The following is a 21204-nucleotide window of genomic DNA, read 5'->3' as shown; positions in this document are numbered from 1 at the left end:
TTTGAAAATGATTGTATGTATGTAATTCCGAAAAATATGTGTAGACGGTATTTTAAATATTCCTGGCCAATTTTTATTAAATTTGATAGGCTTGTAAATCTTGTAATTGAGAAAGCTAAAATAAATCAAATATTACATCAGTGACATCAGTCTAGCCCCAGCCAGACGTTAAAGGAATTAAAGAGGTCTATAATATAGACATATTAGTAGTAGTAGTAGTAGTAGTAAATCACTTTATTGTACAAAAAAATGTTAACATGAAATTCATATAAATTCAGGTACAAAAGCGAGCTTATCCCTATAAGGGATCTCTTCCAGCTAACCTTAAATATATAATATTGTGTCAATTTTGTAACGTGTTTCCGCTTTATCGAGAATTCGAGATGATCTTTGAGGACCTACTGGTCAACATCTTCAATCGTCCGTTTGTTAGTTGCCACTTTATTTCTTAGTTTATACAAGAGGCCGCAGAAGTCCCTGTTCTGGGTAGAACTATTTAGTATTTACGTTTTAATGGTAAGACTATTTAAATCACCCCTTCGTTTTGGGTTTTGCCGTATTTCCCGTAGCAGTATAACGAGGGAAATGTCATTATTTAAACTAGCAACCCCAATGTACACCTGCCTGCCACTTCCATTCGTTCGCGTGATCCATTCATTTGAATTTCGTTCGTTTTAACGCAGGGAGCGGCATAAGGCATAACGCCTATAGCGGCTAAGAAAGTTTTGGTTGTGCGTTGTGGTGTAACGATTAGTGAAATGGCATCTTATGAATTCATTACGTTATTACTGTGCTTAACAACGAAAGGTAAGTTAAAACTATTAAGGGACATATTGAAACATATCTTAAAGTGTGCATTTAATGTTAAAAAACACTCTTAAAACCGGTATGTAATTGTTAATTCGTACACAAAGCTGTTCGCGTACTCGATTGTTTTGGTTCCATGCACGTATTGTAATTAACAGACACACCCTTTTATCACGTTTCTTAAGAAAACACCTTGTAAACAACCAAATTTTTGCTTAAAGTTACGAAATTTATAAAATCAATTTAGAATTCACATTTAGTTTATGAATCATCTACGTACTGTTATTAATACATCGTCTAACGGACTTTTCGAACGTTAAAACACTTTCATCTAGTTACGAATTAAATTTAGGCCCTAATAATAGGTTTACCACTCAAAATTGATGTCGTAAAATGCGTTTTCGGGTCGCGACCGGCCACCCTTCTATCGATTCATTTTGCCGCTTCATTGAGTAAAAACAGGATACTAGGGGTGATCCGAAGCGCGATAAAGGGATGTAGGTAATAAATTACCGGTTGTTAAGCTTTTAAATCACCCATTTGTTAAATAATAGTGACAATTAGGGTGTCAATGCTTGTGATTTTTTGATGGTATCATTGGAGCTTTTATTCAATTATGCTTTTGTTGATATTTAAATGTGGACAACTGGTGTAAGATGTTTTTTTTCACCTGCTTTTACTTTATTTATCAGTTGTAGATTATTGTTAGAGAAGATAATGTTGCAAACGTTTGTTTTAGAGTAGTTCCAATTTAAAACAAATGAATAACTGAAAATGAGTGAGATTTATTTTTAAGCATTTTTAAAATAGGAATCATTCTTTAAAAAGGTACACATTCTTACAAACTTTTCCTCTTCTTTTTACTTTACTCTTACCTATGTAAGTGGTGAATTTACATATATTATTATTATCTTTATTTATTTTCCTTCTTAAGCGAGGTTTAGACTAGCAAGTACTTGCATGCAATTTACGTTACATTGGCGACTACTAAGGTAAACTACATTCAAAAGTTTGATCAGTTACCGCAATGGAATAAAAATTGGATGCAAGTTCTTGCTAGTCTAAACCTCGCTTTAAGTTAGGTTGCTTATATATTTAACATCAATATGAAAGTAAAATGCATTTTTTTTTTATTTGTAATTACAGGCAAGCAGCTATTTACAAAATCTATGTGGTGCTAGTTACACCAAAAAAAGTCTGCAACGATTTTTAAAGCACATGCAGTGCAAGTGTTATTTTAAATGTCAAACTTCTATGAAATTATGATGTATAAATAACACTTGTTCTGCGTATGCTATAAAAATATGTCATTTCACTTGACTTTCATAATGAAAAAAATTATGACGACGTTGTACTTTTATTCCAGCATGGGGGCAACGGACACCGACAATCTCTCACATAACTCAAGAGCAAATCAGGGACATTGGCAGCCAGGTGGAATTAGAATGCTCCGTTCACTACGCACAAGAATATCCTGTGCTATGGGTAAGTTTCAACTATAGACACCTCTCACATTGAATGTAAGTCCCTATCACAGTTCCTTGACGTCTCTTTTTGTTGAAAGAAAAATATAAACTGAAATAGATATCATACACTAAAGAAAAAGTGACCAAGTCCACCGGTGACCGAGGTGGCCCGAAAAGTGTGAAGGAAAATGAAAAATATTTCATAAAAAGATTGATTTGTTCCCTAGTTGGATAGATGGCAGCACCATCTCTCTCGCTATACCGTAATCTAGTAAAAGATTCGTATAGGAGGTGCAAGCACACACTGCTCGCCCTTAGAGTTGGTCAAAGGCGCCACCACCAGAGAATTTGGGACGGGTACCGCCGTGGCCTGGTGGTCTAGTGGTCAGGACATTATGGTGTCATCGAGATAATCTGATGATGGACACAAGAGGTGGCCATGGGAACTCTGTGATAAAACAACGTAACCTAGTTGTGTTCGTGTTTGCTAGAATTGTGGGGGTGTGACGTTGTTAGGGAGTGAACCTTCTGTACATCAGAAATCAGAAATCATTGCATTTATTCGTGATAAACTATAACATACAAAAGTATAAAAACAGCAAAGAAATATAAATATAAAAATAGCCTCGCCTCAGCATAATGATAACCCAAAAGTCAGAGCTGATCTTCCGGCGAGACCATTTTGAGGGCCACGAACGAACGCAGCTTTACGACACGGCCTTATTTTAAAACTGAACGCGACTGCGGCGGCGAATGTGCGGCGATCAGCGCCATCTAATCTGCCGGTGAGATGTCATGACGACATAAAAGGCCATGTACTTAGTACTATCATTTATTCTGTGCTGTAGGTACATTCCAACGAACTAAACTCCTATATTAAAAGACACTAAAGTCACTCCTTGCCGTACCCCCATGTTCAATTTGAAGACAAACACACAATCAAGATTCTATTGTAACTCAAACATTGTCAATGACTAGGGTCACCGTCAACGCATCACTGCTTTCTATAGGGGGCCACTGGCACCATTGAATTTTGATCATACCCCTAATACGACAAGGTCTTATGTGTGAAGAATTAGTACGCATTTAGGACCTTTTCTGTGGAAAGGAAGTTATAGTTGGTATTTTTATTGCGTTATGCTTGAATTGTGATATTAAAATGACATTTGGTTGGGCTTTAAATAGGCGGTCCTTTATGAAGGACGTTATTTAAACTGCGTAGAATAACGATTTCAAATGTGATACTTAATATTATCTATATTAGTAGGTATAGGTATAGGTATCTCTGTTTAGTCCATTGAAGATATAATAAGATAGAGCGGTACTGTCATAGTTAATTTTGTAACCACTGTAAATTCACTGCCATCTATCGACATACTTTAAAACTAAAAATGAAGATTTATAAAAATACGTTAAAATGAATTGAAATATGGATAAATGATTTTTTTATTTGCATTAATTATTTTTATATGATTTTGACCCATGTTCTTTCACTGATATGCGTTAAAATTGTTAAATAACAAACGAAACCGTCAACGCACTCTATACGAGAGTAGGCCAAAACTAGTGGCGCCATCTGATCGAGAATCAAATTTTCGTGATTTTCGAGGCACATCTTTGGTCCTATCAAAGTGAAATAAGTCATCTAGACTAGACTATCCAACTTTACACTTGAGTGCCTTTACTAGAGTTAGAACAAGAAAAGTGCAACAATTTTGATAGCACACCCAGAGATATTACAGTAACTGTACAAGTACTAAACTAAATGAATAACTGGCTTAAATATAAAATAGGCCCTTGAGGCATTGCACCAAGGATGCTGGCGGCATTTCCTCTGTATCGCAATGCTGATACGTTGTGCAAGGAAGCCGCCAGCTCTTCGGTCACCAGTTACGTCATCCATTAATTACATGACACGGTTAGGGGGGGGGGGTCAAGAAAATTTGACATATGACAAGGGGGAGGGGAAGTCAAAAACTTTGTGACGTCACTTTAACTTATTTAAATTATTTTATTCGCTGTACAGTTAAATAACAAGTTTTTGGAACGATAATCGTTTTTATTCGTTTAATTTTCTCTCCTAATCAGTTTTGGGTTATAAAATTGCTAATATTTCTGTTGTTAAAAGTATTTTGATAAAATATTAATAATACTTAATTCGATTTGCCGATTTCATTGAAAAAATGTGACGTCACACCAGGGGGGGTGGGATTTGCCAAATGTGACCAAGTGTGACAAGGAGGGGGGGAGGGGTCAAAAAACCTCGAAATTCGTGTGACGTAATTAGTGGATGAACCCAAACAACCTGTGCGCGCTGGGACCATGGACCTAGTTTGGATTCTTCGAAGTTGGGATCTAACCTTAAACTTGTTTGGTTTCAGTTAAGATTCGACCGGATAAAGACCACCGAAGCTCTGCCTCTGTCATACAACTCCGGTCTGATCATCCGAGACTCTAGGTTCTCGCTGCGGTATGATGCGGCCTCTGCCACTTACACTTTATCGGTAAGTATCCACCAGTTCATATACAGTGTGGAAAGAATGAATGGGCCCTGGAGGGAGAGTACCTCGAAACTTTAAGGCCGTTCCATCGGTTTGCCGCTGTCACTGTCACATTTCGCAAGAAAGAACGGGAAAGATCATGCGCGCCAAGTGTCCATTTTGATCGAATTTTGTCGATTTTTATTTATTTTAAAAACGTTACCTTACAATATCGAAATTCGAAAGATATGAAATTACTATTTAAGTTAAGATTGTTTTTTCTTCTTTTTTTGTTTATAGTATTACATAATAAATAACCGAGTAAAGTTGGATTAAAAGTCCGAGTTAGAGGTTACTTTGGGAATTAATTGTGTCGAGCGAAGTGTCATAATTCGTGTATCGGAAGCTATGTTATTAAAGATGATATAGTCAAGAACTACATATATTTTTTCCACGTCTACGAATATCAACGCCTCTTAGAAAAACATGATCATGTAAGGAGATTTTTCGCCTTCTGTCTCAGGGAACCGCCTTAAAGGAAACATTATTTTATTTTTAAAAATTATCAAAAACCTTCGAAAACTGCGTTACGTATATTTGAATGTTTGGTTTCGAATCAATTGAGTTACTAGAGAAAGGCCTCAATATTGTTATTCATACTTTTTTGGCAGCCATATTATTTCATTTCATTTCATTTCATTTCATTTATTCGTTGCAACCATGGTATTACAGATGTTCTTAAAATAAAGTGAGTACAATCATGGACCCTACTAGGACCCTATTATGATCTAATAAAGCGCTACGATTTTTAAAAAACTCCGTTAGCTGAACTCAGTGCACCCCAAGTGCCTTATGTAATGAGGGTTATCGTTTTTTGCTCACCAGTTGGCGCCTCTGTTGATGGTGGTCCAAAAGACTAAAGAACAGCTGTCAGTCATTGAAGTGACAAGTGACATTTGACATTTCGAACTATGGAAAAGACCACCATCTACACTAGCGCCCCTAGCGGCGAATTCATACGCGTTAGCCCTCATTCTTGGGTTTTTGTAACCAATTTAACTTGTTTCGTCAGGTCAAAGATATCCAAGAGACGGACGCCGGCTGGTACCAGTGCCAGGTCATCATTTCAGCCTCGAACAAGATCACAGCGGAAGTGGAACTGCAGGTCCGAACACCGCCCATCATCTCTGACAATTCCACAAGGAATCTCGTCGCTAGCGAAGGGGAAAGTAAGTTGAACAAAACGTCATATTTCTTATTTATTTGTGCCATTCTCAATCAAAAGGGTACTTATTGTCGGTTGTCAATAAGGCGCTATTTCCATATAGCATTAATTTGAAATCAACCTTATCGACAAGCGACAATGTGGTACCTTTTGGTTGAAAACGTCACATTTATTTAGCACGGGTCTATTGTTTCCCATATAGTTTTACGTCATAATGTATTGTTTGTCCACATTTTCGTTAGTCATAATTTGGTTTTTCTCAGAAACGCGTAACTTTTCAGGATTGCCATAAAACTAACCTAACCTATCTATAGGATAACCTAACGAAAAAACTGTAAAGTTAACGGTTTCAGAATTATGACTAATGATGATCTGACAATCATTACATTATGACTTTGGTGACAAAGGGACCCCCTTGGGATCATATGGATGATTCAGTTAGAAGGTCGAACCATACTGTTCTACCTTAGGGATGGCCAGGGGGCGCCTTAGCCTTCAGTATGAAGTGCATATACTTGGAAAAATTCGACCTATGGCCCGGTGACCGAATGGCACAGGCACCTGCCGCGATAGCAGAGGACGCTGGTTCGATTCCAGGAGGATTCCACTGGAGGCCTTGATCACTTTTTCTTAGTATATGACATTTATTTCAGTTCATAATTTTATATAGTAGTGTAGTACCTTTCTTGGTTTAACTTTTCTACTTTAAATAAAAACAAATTAAAATATTTTCTGAAAATAATTTAATTTGCTCTAATACTTCTAATAGTATCAGGACATCACCCCTATCACGGTTCATGAGATACAGCCTGGTGACAGACAGACTGACAGAGGAGTCGGTAATAGGATCCCCATTTTACCCTTTGGGTACGGAACCCTAAAAAGCGCAATCTTCTCTAATATGTAGTAAATTAACAAAGTTGTATTATTCTAGGTGCTCTGATGGAATGTTACGCCGGTGGGTTCCCGCCAGCGAAGGTCTCGTGGCGTCGCGAGAACAACGCCATCTTGCCGACCGGCGGATCGATTTACAGGTATTATATACTCTAAGAACAAATTAAATTATTTTCTATGAAAATATTTAAATTTGTGTTTTTTCAAGTAGACACTACTGTTTAAACTATAAACTGAATGGGACCGGACTGTGACCGAATAGCCGAGCGGTTTAGGCACCTGTCCGGTAAACGGGGGACGCTAGTTCGATTACAGCTCTGGACACTGGAGGCTTTCGTAATTTTTTCCTTCTTATATGACATTTGTCTCAGTTTATAGGTATTATTAGTTCACAGATTAACCCTTCATACACGTCTACCAAAGAAAGATATAACTCCGTAATAGATAGATACAGTCTAAGGAAAAAACGTGCCTCGAAAATCAAGAAAATTTGATTCTCGTTCAGAGGGCGCTACTAGCTTTGGCCAACTGTCGTATAGATGGCGTTGACGGTTTCGTTTGTTATTTAACAATTTTAACGCATACCAGTGAAAGAACATGGGTCAAAATCATAAAAATAATTAATGCAAATAAAAAAAATCATTTATTCATATTTAAATTCATTTTATCGTATTTTTATAAATTTTCATTTTTAGTTTTAAAGTGTGTCGACAGATGGCAGTGAATTTACTGGGGTTACAAAATTTACTATGACAGTACCGCTCTAGTATAAGTTACTCTATGCGTCTACTAAAGTTGACAAGCCGCTAAAGCCGCTTCGGAAAGGGACAAACGATTATTAGCGGCTTGTCAGCTTTAGTAGACGCAAAGAGGATATAATAAGATAGAGCGGTACTGTCATAGTAAATTTTGTAACCACTGTAAATTCACTGCCATCTATCGACACACTTTAAAACTAAAAATGAAGATTTATAAAAATACATTAAAATGTATTTAAATATGGATAAATGATTTTTTTATTTGCATTAAATATTTTTATATTAGTTTGACCCATGTTCTTTCACTGATATGCGTTAAAATTATAAATAACAAACGAAACCGTCAACGCCCTCTATACGAGAGTAGGCCAAAACTAGTGGCGCCATCTGATCGAGAATCAAATTTTCGCGATTTCGAGGTACGTTTTTTCCTCTCTTTGGTAGACGTTTATGATCAAGGCGGTTAATATATACGCTAAATATGACGCTAAAAAATTGACGACCGGTCTGGCCTAGTGGGTAGTGACCCTGCCTGTGAAGCCGATGGTCCTGGGTTCGAATCCCGGTATGGGCATTTATTTGTGTGATGAACAACAGATATTTTTTGTTCCTGAGTCATGGATGTTTTTTATGTATTTAAGTATTTGTATAAGTATTATCAATGAGGATATAATAAGATAGAGCGGTACTGTCATAGTAAATTTTGTAACCACTGTAATTTCACTGCCATCTATCGACATACTTTAAAACTAAAAATGAAGATTTATAAAAATACGTTAATATGTATTGAAATATGGATAAATGATTTTTTTATTTTGCATTAATTATTTTTATATGATTTTGACTCATGTTCTTTCACTGATATGCGTTAAAATTATAAATAACAAACGAAACCGTCAACGCCCTCTATACGAGAGTAGGCCAAAACTAGTGGCGCCATCTGATCGAGAATCAAATTTTCGCGATTTTCGAGGTACGTTTTTTCCTCTCTTTGGTAGACGTTTATGATCAAGGCGGTTAATATATACGCTAAATATGACGCTAAAAAATTGACGACCGGTCTGGCCTAGTGGGTAGTGACCCTGCCTGTGAAGCCGATGGTCCTGGGTTCGAATCCCGGTATGGGCATTTATTTGTGTGATGAACAACAGATATTTTTTGTTCCTGAGTCATGGATGTTTTTTATGTATTTAAGTATTTGTATAAGTATTATCAATGAGGATATAATAAGATAGAGCGGTACTGTCATAGTAAATTTTGTAACCACTGTAATTTCACTGCCATCTATCGACATACTTTAAAACTAAAAATGAAGATTTATAAAAATACGTTAAAATGTATTGAAATATGGATAAATGATTTTTTTATTTTGCATTAATTATTTTTATATGATTTTGACTCATGTTCTTTCACTGATATGCGTTAAAATTATAAATAACAAACGAAACCGTCAACGCCCTCTATACGAGAGTAGGCCAAAACTAGTGGCGCCATCTGATCGAGAATCAAATTTTCGCGATTTTTGAGGTACGTTTTTTCCTCTCTTTGGTAGACGTTTATGATCAAGGGGGTTAATATATACGCTAAATTTGACGCTAAAAAATTGACGACCGGTCTGTCCTAGTGGGTAGTGACCCTGCCTGTGAAGCCGATGGTCCTGGGTTCGAATCCCGGTATGGGCATTTATTTGTGTGATGAACAACAGATATTTGTTCCTGAGTCATAGATGTTTTTTATGTATTTAAGTATTTGTATAAGTATTATATATATCGTTGTCTGAGTACCCACAACACAAGCCTTCTTGAGCTTACCGTGGGACTTAGCCAATTTGTGTAAGAATATCCCTATGTTATTTAAAAGAATGTCCCTATAATATTTTAAATGACGCAAATATCACGATTTGTATTGAACCCCAAGTGTGCCGACTTTTTCATACAAAATTTACGCATAATATAATTTGGAAATTACTTACCTGTATCACTTTTAATTACATTTAATTAATTAATTAATTAAATTTCTGCTAATTAATTTGTGACGTTTTCAACCAAAAGATACCACACTTCAAAAAAGGAGTGTACAGGTTTTTAAAGGGTCGGCAACGCGCATGTAATATCTCTGGTGTTGCAGGCGTCCATAGGCTACGGTGACTGCTTACCATCAGGCGGGCCGTATGCTTGATTGCCACCGTCGTGGTATAAAAAAAAACATTGTCGCTTGTCGATAAGGTTGATTTCTAATTGAAGCTATATGGAAATAGCGCCTTACTGACAAGCGACAATAAGTACCCTTTTGGTTGAAAATGGCACATTTGTTTAATTTAAAGGGGATAAACGTATTATTTTCAGAGGCAACACGTTCAAAATCGCCGCCGTACATAAAGAAGACCGCGGCACTTACTACTGTGTGGCAGAAAACGGCGTCGGCAAGGGCGCTCGTCGTAATATCAACTTGGAGATCGAGTTTGCGCCCGTCATCACCGTCCCGAGGCCCAGGCTTGGACAGGTTAGTCAAGAAACCGGACAAGTGCGAGTCGGACTCGCGCACGATGGGTTCCGTACCATTACGCAAAAAACGGCAAAAAAATCACGTTTGTTGTATGGGAGCCCCATTTAAATATTTATTTTATTCTGTTCTAAGTATTTGTTGTAGCGGCAACAGAAATACATCATCTGTGAAAATTTCAACTGGACAGCTGTCACGGTTTATGAGATACAGCCTGGTGACAGACAGACGGACAGCGGAGTCTTAGTAATAGGGTCCCGTTTTTACCCTTTGGGTACGGAACCCTAAAAAACGATCATCAAATAATCCTTAGAGATGTAAAGGGTCTCCAAGACTTGAATTATTATATAAGTAATTCAAAGAGCTGTTAAAACTTCTAAATTTAAGTTTCTCTTGTAGTGACTGTTTGTTTACCTAAATAAAAAAAGTAAAAAAGAAGAAATTACAGTCTGGCAAAAAAGAGTCGAAATTAAAAAGTGGCAACACTAGTGTCGTCCCTTTCAAATCAATCTAAGAAAAACGGGACGACACTACAGTGTTGCCACTTCAATTTCTACTCTTTTTTGCCAGACTGTCACTACGTAATTTATTTATTTTGCCAAAATCTCTTATTAACAGTGGTTTGTTATTCCAGGCTCTGCAATACGATATGGATTTGGAGTGCCACGTGGAGGCGTATCCTCCCCCCGCCATCGTTTGGCTCAAAGGAGAGTTCCAGATTGCCAACAACCAGCACTACAGGTAAATATAGTACGAATAGCCTGGTGACAGACAGACGGACAGCGGAGTCTTAGTAATAGCAAAGATAGATATAACTCCGTAATAGATGGATGCAGTCTAAGGAAAAATGATGCCTCGAAAATCAAGAAAATTTGATTCTCGATCAGATGACGCCACTACCTTTGGCCTACTTTCGGATAGAGGGCATTGACGGTTTCGTTTGTTATTTAACAATTTTAACGCATATCAGTGAAAGAACATGGGTCAAAATCATATAAAAATAATTAATGCAAATAAATAAAAAAACATTTATCCATATTTAAATACATTTTATCGTAGTGAATTTACTGTGGTTACAAAATTTAGTATGACAGTACCGCTCTATTCTATTATATCCTCTTTGCTGTGACTATGGATGGTATAGAAAGGATGCCAATCTCTTATGGCAAAATTGTTGCAAAAGTGACCACTTTCAGCTTTAAATAATAGTTCCTAATCTCTCCGGTGGCGCTAGGTAGGCTCTGAGACCAAACAGTATTGTAATATATAGGAGACTCTATGACATGAACCATAGTGGTATAATAATGTAGAGATGAAATGGGGAAGGGGCAGCAAATAACCCGACCAAATTACGTAGGTTGTTTCTGGTATGTTGTCAGGAATGTTAAAACGTGTTTTTAATTTTGTCGCATTGCGTATGTTCTGTCCCTCACGGTCGCACGGGTGCACATCTATATAAATACTAGGTGTATGATGGTCTAGGTACTTCAGTGTATGGTGGCGCCGCCTATTTACTGTTTTTTACTGTCACTTTTTGATACATAAAGATTCATTTCCTTACCTCTACCTTCCATAGCTGTGAGTACAAAATTTACTATGACAGTACCTCTCTATCCTATATATTCTCTTTGGTAATAGGATCCCGTTTTGACCCTTTTGATACGGAACCCTAAAAACTACTGTTCAAGCTTGGAGTCTTGAGTATTAAATAAAATTCGCAGATACTTAAAAACAGCTTCTAATTCTGGTTCCACAAAGGTACTTAAGATTAAATGTATGTATGAGACAAATATATTGCGTGTATGACGCGCACACGAGCGTGTATCTCAGAGCCAAGTGGCTCGCTAGGCGTCTATAGGCGGCGGGGGGAGCGGTAGATGGGCCAACTAGTTTAGCGGTGTATGTTCCCCACTTCCCCTCCATTGGTAGGAGCCGCAACAACTACAATTTAGATATTCCTCACAGCATCTCCCACTTCGCGACCGCCGACGAGTTCACCGACACGACACTCCGCGTCATCACCATAGAGAAGCGGCAGTACGGCATGTTCACCTGCAAGGCCACCAACAAGCTGGGCACGGACGAGGGGCATGTCGAATTATTCGGTATGTATTCTATACGGAATATTACGCGAAACTCTGCGTAGGGGGCGCCGCTACCACTATCTGAGAGTCGCGAAACAAGAAAATCGAAATTCCTTGATGCATCAATGTCATATTTTATTATTTTTGAAAACTTGTCAAAAACCTGAAAGGCGGTTTGCTTAGAGAGGACCTACCGGGAAACCGAAAATTCGCTACAGAGACACGTGACAGAGATGTTACATAAAGAAATTTTATTGTTTCACGATACTTTCAGATTGTGGTAGTGGCGCCCCCTACGCAGAGTTTCGCGTAATATTCCCTATTGGCTTGTAATTCTAAATATTTGGTATTTCAACTAGTCGAAACTGTTTCAGTGTTGCTAATCTGCTTATGAAAAATAAAACCATTTTTCATTTTTTTTATTGTCCATAACATCATTTACTTTGAGTTTTTTTATTTTCAATCGCTACTATCGCTAGTGATGTAAACCCGTGGTTCCATTAGGAATTTCCCTTTGCTTTTGGGGCATTTCACTACTTTGTCGCTTACGTAACGCTTTTGTCTTGTATGGCAGCTACGTCAGTTAAATCCGTGAAATACTGCGAATTTGTTAGCCAAGTCATGAAATATTACGTGACCTAATTTCACTTTCTGAGCATTTTTAGAAGTATAAGAAGAGTGGCGTTACCACAGATTATATAATAGTTCTTACGAACAGATACTCATCTTTCAAAGAAAACGAAAATACCTACCGTTTTTATACCTACACAAAAATACAATGGAGTGACCTTCGGCGGGCCGCTCCCCGCACCGCGCGCGCCGACACAACGCTAGGGTTCCCGACGCTTCTTTCAAACACTTAGTTGTCTTAGGTAGATATCTAGCTATAAATGTGTCGTAAAAACATTACCTACATCTTTATTAAAACAATTTAATAGTACCAACGTAGCTTGTAAGTATCGTACAAATAATGCACGTGGCCTTTGTGCCTGCGCGCGTGGCCATTGTCTGTGAGCCTCAGGCACAAAAAGGCCAAGCGCTCACACAAGAAATAATGGCTTTTGTTTAACATAATGCCATTGTTAGTACGTAAGTGAACGAGCTCAGTTAACTATACCTAATATTGAGAATGTCTACTTACTTTTCCTCATCCGTCGAAAGAGGAAAAAACTATATTTTTTATTTGTTTTGTAGCTTCTCCATCCATCCACACTACAAACTGTGTTTGTGCATTTCTTTGACATAGCGCTCGGTGACGTGCGTGTGGCTAGCTTTAGCTTTAGTACCGCCGGCGGGAAGCGAGTCGTAGGTATAAATCCGAGTTCGCGTGGAGAGTTCCATAGGCCTGGCGTTACGTAAGCGACATTCTCATGGAATGCCCCTGCTGAAGTATATTAAAAAATTTGCAGACGTTTCTGCTTGGTAAAGTTTCAGTAATTTACAGTGTTATTTTAGCATGTTTTTGTCAACCGACTTCCAAAAGTTCTCATTTGATAAACCAAAAAACCTAGGTTTGTAACTTGTTTGTTATAACATAATATTACTCAGGCTAAGACTTGACAACGACATATGTTATATATATGTACATAGTAAACACCCAAGACTCGTGGCCCAAAATGGTCTTGCCGGAAGATCAGCGCTGACTTTCGGGTCGGCATTATGCTGAGGCGAGACCATTTTCGTGGTAAACTTTAAACTCCTACCTATTTTATAAATGCTTATAGTTTTAGTTATACTTCTGTATGTAATTTTAGTTTTGAGTTTATCACGAATAAAACAAGTTTGAGAACAAATACAATTATTTTATTAAATATTTTGATTTGTGTTTTTTAAAGTAGTCACAATACTATATATAAATTAAAAACTGTAATAGATGTCATATATTAAAGAAAAAGTGACGAAGCCCTCCAGTGGTGGACTTTTTCTTTAATATATGACATCTATTACAGTTTTTAACGAATAAAACATTTGATTCTTGATTCCAAGACTTAGGAACAAATATCCGTGCTCATCACACAATTAAATGTCCTTACCGGGATTTGTTCCCAGAACCATCGGCTTCATAGGCAGGGTCACTACCCACTAGGCCAAAACGGTCGACAAATCGTGATATGGTTGTCAAGTTTGTCTTTTTGAGCCATTTTAAAGTGCGTTTTTAAAATTATTCATTGCCTGTATGCCGTGTTTATATTTATTCAACATTACATGTCATGTGCATTACAAAAGATGTTAGTTACAGGTAGTTGGTAAGTACATGACACCCTGATAGGGCACAAAATGCTAACAGATAGGTACTTACAATTCTAGCGAAAATCAAAATAATTAATATAATTTAAAGCTAAGATAGTTCATGCAAAGCAAAGGTATGTCAAAACAATATTAATTAAATTAAGAAGTTATACAATGCGATATATTTCGGGTAGTTTGTTTGCTATGATGACGCATCTACAATAAGGACCGTTTCTGTACATAGCTAGTTTCGAGATTGGTAAGAAGTACTGGATTTTATTTTGTTTAGGATTAAGTCTGTTTGATATGATTTTTTGCAATGGGAATAAGTTCGGGTGATTCCTAACGAACATTGCCGCTTCCATTATGTAGATACTTGGTAAAGTAAGAATTTTATGTCGTTCAAAATGCGGACGGCAGCTGTTAGGTATTTGCGTGTTGGTCAAGATACGTATACATTCCTTTTGACTAACAAAGAGCTGGTGTGCGTCCGTACTAGCACCCCAGAGTATTATACCGTTTGTTCGGTGGCTACTCTGTGCGTTTTTATTTTAACAATTATGCCTTTTGGAAGTCGGTTGTAATTTTTGACGTCAGTAGCCATTTTGACAGTAGTTATTGTGGCATGTTTGTAGAAACCATAATCCCGGTGTGCCCGCCCGCCTGCGGGCAGACGCGGTACGGCGGCGGCGCCGCCTCGCTCGCTCCTTCAGCGCTGCTCATGTGTGGATTATATGCTACGCACGTTTTAAGGAGGTATGTATAGTTATATATAGCACTGATGTTCATAGCACGACTTCGGACATCAATTAGTTTTGTGGATTTTGGTGGGCGGAATGTTACCTGACTTCGATTTATTAGCAAACACCGGATTGATGGGGGCAAATCTGAACTGACGTTTAAAAGTGCGAGGACAAATTAAATTAATTTTATTACTTGATATCGATAAAAATGACGTACAACCGTTGTGTGATTTTAAGAATAAGAATTAAGAAGAAAACTACATACACATAAATAAACTTTATGAGCAATTAACCTTTTTAATATTTTATATAATTTTCATAAAATACAATCAACATTTTTCCACATTTTCAGACTTTAATCTTCGTCGCCTGGGCGACAATATCCATTATGTAATTAATCGGAATGCTGAAAAATATTGTTGTACTGAATTAATTATTTAAAGTAAATTCAATACTTGTCACTCGACACCGTCAATGTCAGATATTCGTTCTTTATACTTGTAATAAGTATAAATGAAAGAGGTTTGCACACAATTAAATGTATTCAAACTTTGTATTGTTTTTTACGATGTCGATAAATTAAGTCGATTTTTAATTAATCACTAGCACTGGTGCACTTTTGCCCCCGTCCATCCGGTGTTTGTTTATTAGATCTGTGGACTTTGGTGAGCGGAATGTTCACTTAATTCGTCCGTGGACGTAAGATAAGACAAGGTTATAGCGTGATAATGACTGTCTACGCTAAGCATGCTATAAGAAGGTATGTATGTCTTGTATCAGTAGTTATTGTGGCATGTTTGTAGAAACCATTATTCCGGTATGCCCGCGCCTGCGCCGCCTACTACGACTAATTTCAATTTGTCCTTTTAAAAGGACATCGGGACACATACAAATGAAGAATCCAAAATTTGCCACTAAAATTTGAACGTGTACGTTTGATACCGTATATTCGGCCGATGAGGCCGAACATCCGGTATCCGGTCAAACAACTTACCGTTGCATCTCTAGTCAAAACGCAGCCTTATACGTAATGTACACTCAGCAATACTATTCGCTTAGCACCTTCGCATACAAACTTCTTTGCTAGGAGGGTTACTTTTCTGCAGCTGTATGTACATTAGTATATCATTTTGCAAGCACCTTTCTCACAGCAAAATGAAGGGTCTTCGTATTTCATAAATTTCCAGGAATACATTTTAAATATTAAATATACCTAGTTTTTGGTTATTTATTATTGTGTAATTTTTCTTTTTAGGCAGGTGCAACAGATATTCGGTGTTCGGCAAAATAGGCAACATTTGGCCGAATATCGAATATTCGGCAAAGTGGCCGAATAGTTGCCGAATATTCGTGGCATCTAATGTACAGTCAGCGATAAATATTTCTATCAATTAAAAAAAACTTTTTTTTTTTCAGAATCGCCAATCCCAGATATTAACTATCCGGGCCTGCGTCCGGATCCGCTCTACTACGGCAGATACAGCAGAGCGACGAACATACACACAAACATACACATATCGTTAGTACTGTTCTATTTGTTTAAAATGGCAGCTAAGTTTATACTTTAATACAGTGGTTCTCGCAAACAATAACTGTTTGTTTTAAAGTTAAGGGTCAAATTTCAGAAAAGGTCACTTCAGTGGACAAGTAATAAAAAGTTAACCCGGGTACATATACCGCTGACAACATGGGTGGGTCAGCGGAGATTCCTCAGGCGGGTCAATGTACAGAATTATTCGTGGTCAGCGTCCTTACTTTAGAGCTTTCGAGCGTCAATATTGTCCTTTTGTGTACCCCATTTTCGCAGAAATGACAAATGATAACATTAAATCTTGTGTGTGACCCAAATCTTAGGGCGGGTACAGAAAAATAAATTGTGACCTTTTGTGTACCCCATTTTCACAAAATAGACAAATGATAACATTAAATCTTGTGTGTGACCCAAATCTTAGGGCCGGTACAGAAAAATAATATGTGGCCTTTTGTGTACCCCATTTTCACAACTTTATACAGAAAAGACAAATGATAACATTAAATCTTGTGTGACCTAAATTTTAGGGTTTATACAGAAAAAAAATGTGGCCTTTTGTGTACCCCATTTTCACAACTTTTCAAAGAAAAGAAATTATAATTAAATCTTGTGTGTGACCCTAATCTTAGGGCCGGTACAGACGGAAACTTGTATGCAGTTCCCATACAAATTGCAGCTGGGTTGCAGTCCGCCTGTATCGGCCCTTAGTCCCTAAAGTGTAGGAATGTATTAATATTAATTATTTGTTATAGTAACTCAAATGCAATAAGAATCGCTATATTATTAAGGATAACGAAACATCACAATTGGTAGATAATTTAAATTTAATAATAAACACATGATCGTGAAAAAAACAATAATATACCAAATGCAGAGGTTTTATCTATGGACCAAGTAGTCTGCAGTAAAATATTCTAACCGGCCGAAGTGCTCAAAATAATCTTAGCAGACCTTTCTTAAGGAAAACCGTGTAGAGATAAATTTGGACACCTCGTCTGTTTAAGCAGATCGTTTTTAAAAGTGGCACCAGCAAAAAAAAATACTGTCAATTTCAGTGTCATAAGTGTGTTGTCATTTTGACAAATGTCAAATGCCGTTTTAAGTGTCTTATATTTGCGTATTGCACTAAAACACCAATAACTGTGCCATTTACAAAGAAGTTAATGTAAAATTATTAAATTATCTGCTTCCTATTCTATGGCAAAAAGTAGACTAATTCTTAAGCTTTTTTGAAGAACGAAAACGAAAAATCTTAGTTTTTACTACTACTTAGTAGTAAAAAATACGTAAAACAGAATTTCGGTATGACTTGTATTTCTTTTGTATTACATATACAACTCTAGATTTAATAATGGTTGTGTTTTTGTATTTGTACTGAACAGTGATCACAAATTTATAAAAATAATTAATTTCAGTCATAAATCTTCATAAAAGTTCAAAACACATGTGACGTCCCACAGGTAAAGGTACCTTACGGCGGTTGGCACTTACGCTATTATTAAAGACGCTCCAATACTAATGCGGTGCTGCGTGACGTAAGCGCCGACCGCCATTAGGTACCTTACACCCCATGTTAGGCCTTTTGTTCACATGGTAATTGACTATTACATGAATTACTTGACAACTCAATGTTGTCAGTTGACAATTGTCATTTGACACCATTTGGTTTTATTTTTGTACTATTAGAGCAACACCACACTAGCGTCTCCCGAGCGTTGGAGTCTAGTCACAGAATAAATTATAATTTACATCTGTACTGTACCATGGTTGCAATAAAGAATTATGAATTATCTGTTAAACAAAAGCCATTGTCTCTTTTGAGCGAGCGATCGGCCTTTGTGTCCCATTGTGTGTGAGCGCCGCACGTGCCGTGGCACGCGCCATCACACAATGGCACTCAAAGGCCGACCCACAATAAAAATAATGCACAAAAGAGACAATGGCTTTTGTTTAACAGATAACCGTCTTAAACGTAGAAATCATTTGAAAATATGAAGTGTATACTAATAATAGTACAGAAGGTTTACAAAAATAAATCTTCTTTGGCAGCCAGTTATGAAAACGGACCAAAGGAACAAAACGCGTCTATTACGACAAATATGACCGCAAGGTGGCGCAGCTGCGCGGCGACGCTATTTGCTATAGCGCTGACTATACGGCGACGCTCAAAACACGCTAGTGTGTGGTGGCCCTTAAGTCTAGTTGACTTGCCTATAGCACTTTAGTAACATGTAGTATACACGCATTTATATAAAAGCTTATAGTAGATACACGTACCTCTTAATAATGTTTAGTAAAGTCCGACCAAGCTAACTCTGCACAAACTGACAGCCGTGTTTGGCAGTGATACCATAAATACGAAATTTCTGATAACACCAAACTTGCCTTATACACGGACAGATGTATAGTGCGACATAAAATAGTAGAAAATAAATAAAATCCATGCTAAATTGTTGCCATGTGCGTTTTACGCCAAAAATGTGACAGTTACGTAGGAAGTGGCGCCCTCAATAATTTTCTACAATTTCTTGTCGGACTGTAGCTTAGTCGGGCTCTGAAGAACTTTTCAGGATTTCAAAATGAAAGTTAAATAATATGATATAATGACGGCCTTAAGTACTATTTTTATACTATAATATGAAAGTAAAAAAGTCATAGCGTGTGTCAATGTAGTAAAAGATTTCACAGATCACCTGCTTTTTTTAATAATTTAAAAGCCAGCTTTAAAATCGCAACGGCGGATAAAATGTGACGTTCCCCGAAGAAAGGTACCTTATGGCGGTTCGCGCTTACGCTATTATACACGACGCTCCAATACTAATGCGGTATGCCACGTGACATAAGCGCCCCTTGACATAAGCGTGACTTTTTTCGTCGAACGTCACAAATGATTTTTTTATAACACTACTATAGTATAAAAAGAATTTTAGGCAAGAATACTTGATAAGATACATCGATGTATTAGGAATAATGAATAATTCTAAAGAATGTTCTCTAAAATTATTAATTATACTTATTGATTTAGTAGAAGTAATAAGTGAATTGTAGTTTTTGTACAACTGAGGGAAATATTCAATTATTGTTCAGTAAGAAAGTATGTGATTTTTGTACTACCAAAATTATTTTTTAACTTGTATTTAGTATTTTTTGCCACATATTTTGCGTATAGAATAATTAATCTTGATATGACATAGGTACCGATTCTTCCAAAATACCATTCCTGTTTTGATTTATAAAATAAATTCAAACATTGCTCTTTATGTATTGTATATTTCGTAATTTAGATTTTTAAGATGAGGGAGATTCTCGATTTTGTATTATTTTTAGAAAAGATGTAACTAAAAGCTTTAGATTTACATAATTTTGACTGTATTTTGATTGATTCCATCCAATGGTAAGACTTTTTATGTTAAATAGAGAAAAATACGTCGTTATACATTGTCTTAGCGATTATAGCCTCGTAACGCCCAATGTCCTACCTATAGTACTTCTTCGGGTCGATGAAATTTAAATCATATTCAATTGGAACAGAGTCGCTTTTGCATTGATTTGTTAAATTTTCAACCAACGCAAAATAAACTCTTATTTCCTAGATTATAGGTTCAAATTTCAGTGGCTAATTTTGGATTTTTCATTTGTATGGCTGGGCCTTAGGTTTGGCCAGCAGTATTTGGCATTAGCGAAATCAAAATAAATTTTATGGGAGCAATTTTAAAACAAAAGAATATTCCAAAAATTGGATCGACAAAAATATCTATTTAACAATCAAACATGAGAATTGCGACCTGTAGAGGAGAACATTCGAACGTACGAAAGCATTTGTGACGTTCTCAATCAAAAGGTACCACATTGTCGCTTGCCATAAGGATGCTCTGACAATTTATTTGTATAAAGATACAAGCAAATTTCGTCTATGGTAAGCTACAAAGTGGTACCTTTTGATTGAGAACGCCACATTTTTGCTCAAGCTAAAACGGAGACCTTTCGCTAACTAATGATTTTTCTCTATTTATCAAATGTTAGTATTAGTTTTTTTTCTATCGACGTTTTTAAGCCTTTTGTAACTATATCAGTAACATTAATGAATCTCTTTAGTCTGATATTATTTGCACAGGATTGACAAGTTTTGTAGAATCTCATATCCTCTTAGGCCCAACAAAGATATAGTATATACAAGTAGTTGTAGACGCGCCACCGAGCGACCGGGGGTAAGAGAAATAATATTCATAGAAAATTTGGGCAGCATAGGATTTTTTCTCTTTCTTATAAATTTCTATTTCGCCATCGCCTACCTATGATGCCACCCGGTCGGTGATAAAGACAAAGCATGGCACTATTTTCTCTTTCCTCTTATAGGAATCGCAATAAGACTATCTTTCTCTATCAAAGAGTCTCAGGCCCTTGAGGCCCAAGGTCCTAAATATAGTACTTCTTTAGTTCGATGAAATTTAAACCATATTCAATTGGAACAGTTGCATTTCTTGT

At 36.9% G+C, this 21204-nt stretch overlaps 3 protein-coding genes across 3 annotated transcripts in view; 2 read left to right on the top strand and 1 right to left on the bottom strand.

Moving 5' to 3' along the window:
* LOC134753608 (putative fatty acyl-CoA reductase CG5065) overlaps positions 1–21204 on the top strand; it is a 416745-nt gene that overhangs the window by 185941 nt on the left and 209600 nt on the right. The window lies entirely within an intron of this gene.
* The window catches only part of LOC134753609 (glucose-1-phosphatase-like), a 147872-nt gene that overhangs the window by 64695 nt on the left and 61973 nt on the right, over positions 1–21204 (bottom strand). The gene's annotated exons all lie outside the window — the stretch shown is intronic.
* LOC134753562 (lachesin) lies at positions 663–20112 on the top strand. Its single transcript, XM_063689471.1, has 10 exons — positions 663–807; positions 2174–2292; positions 4655–4777; positions 5826–5982; positions 6913–7012; positions 9976–10132; positions 10767–10873; positions 12098–12237; positions 15081–15201; positions 16605–20112. The coding sequence occupies exons 1-10, from the start codon at positions 759–761 to the stop codon at positions 16624–16626; spliced, it is 1095 nt and encodes a 364-aa protein (XP_063545541.1). The 5' UTR covers positions 663–758; the 3' UTR covers positions 16627–20112.

This window comes from Cydia strobilella, chromosome 27 (assembly GCF_947568885.1).
Source record: "Cydia strobilella chromosome 27, ilCydStro3.1, whole genome shotgun sequence".
Lineage (NCBI taxonomy): Eukaryota > Metazoa > Arthropoda > Insecta > Lepidoptera > Tortricidae > Cydia > Cydia strobilella.
Note: the sequence above shows the minus strand (reverse complement) of the source record. Positions and strands in the feature narration are given on the sequence as shown.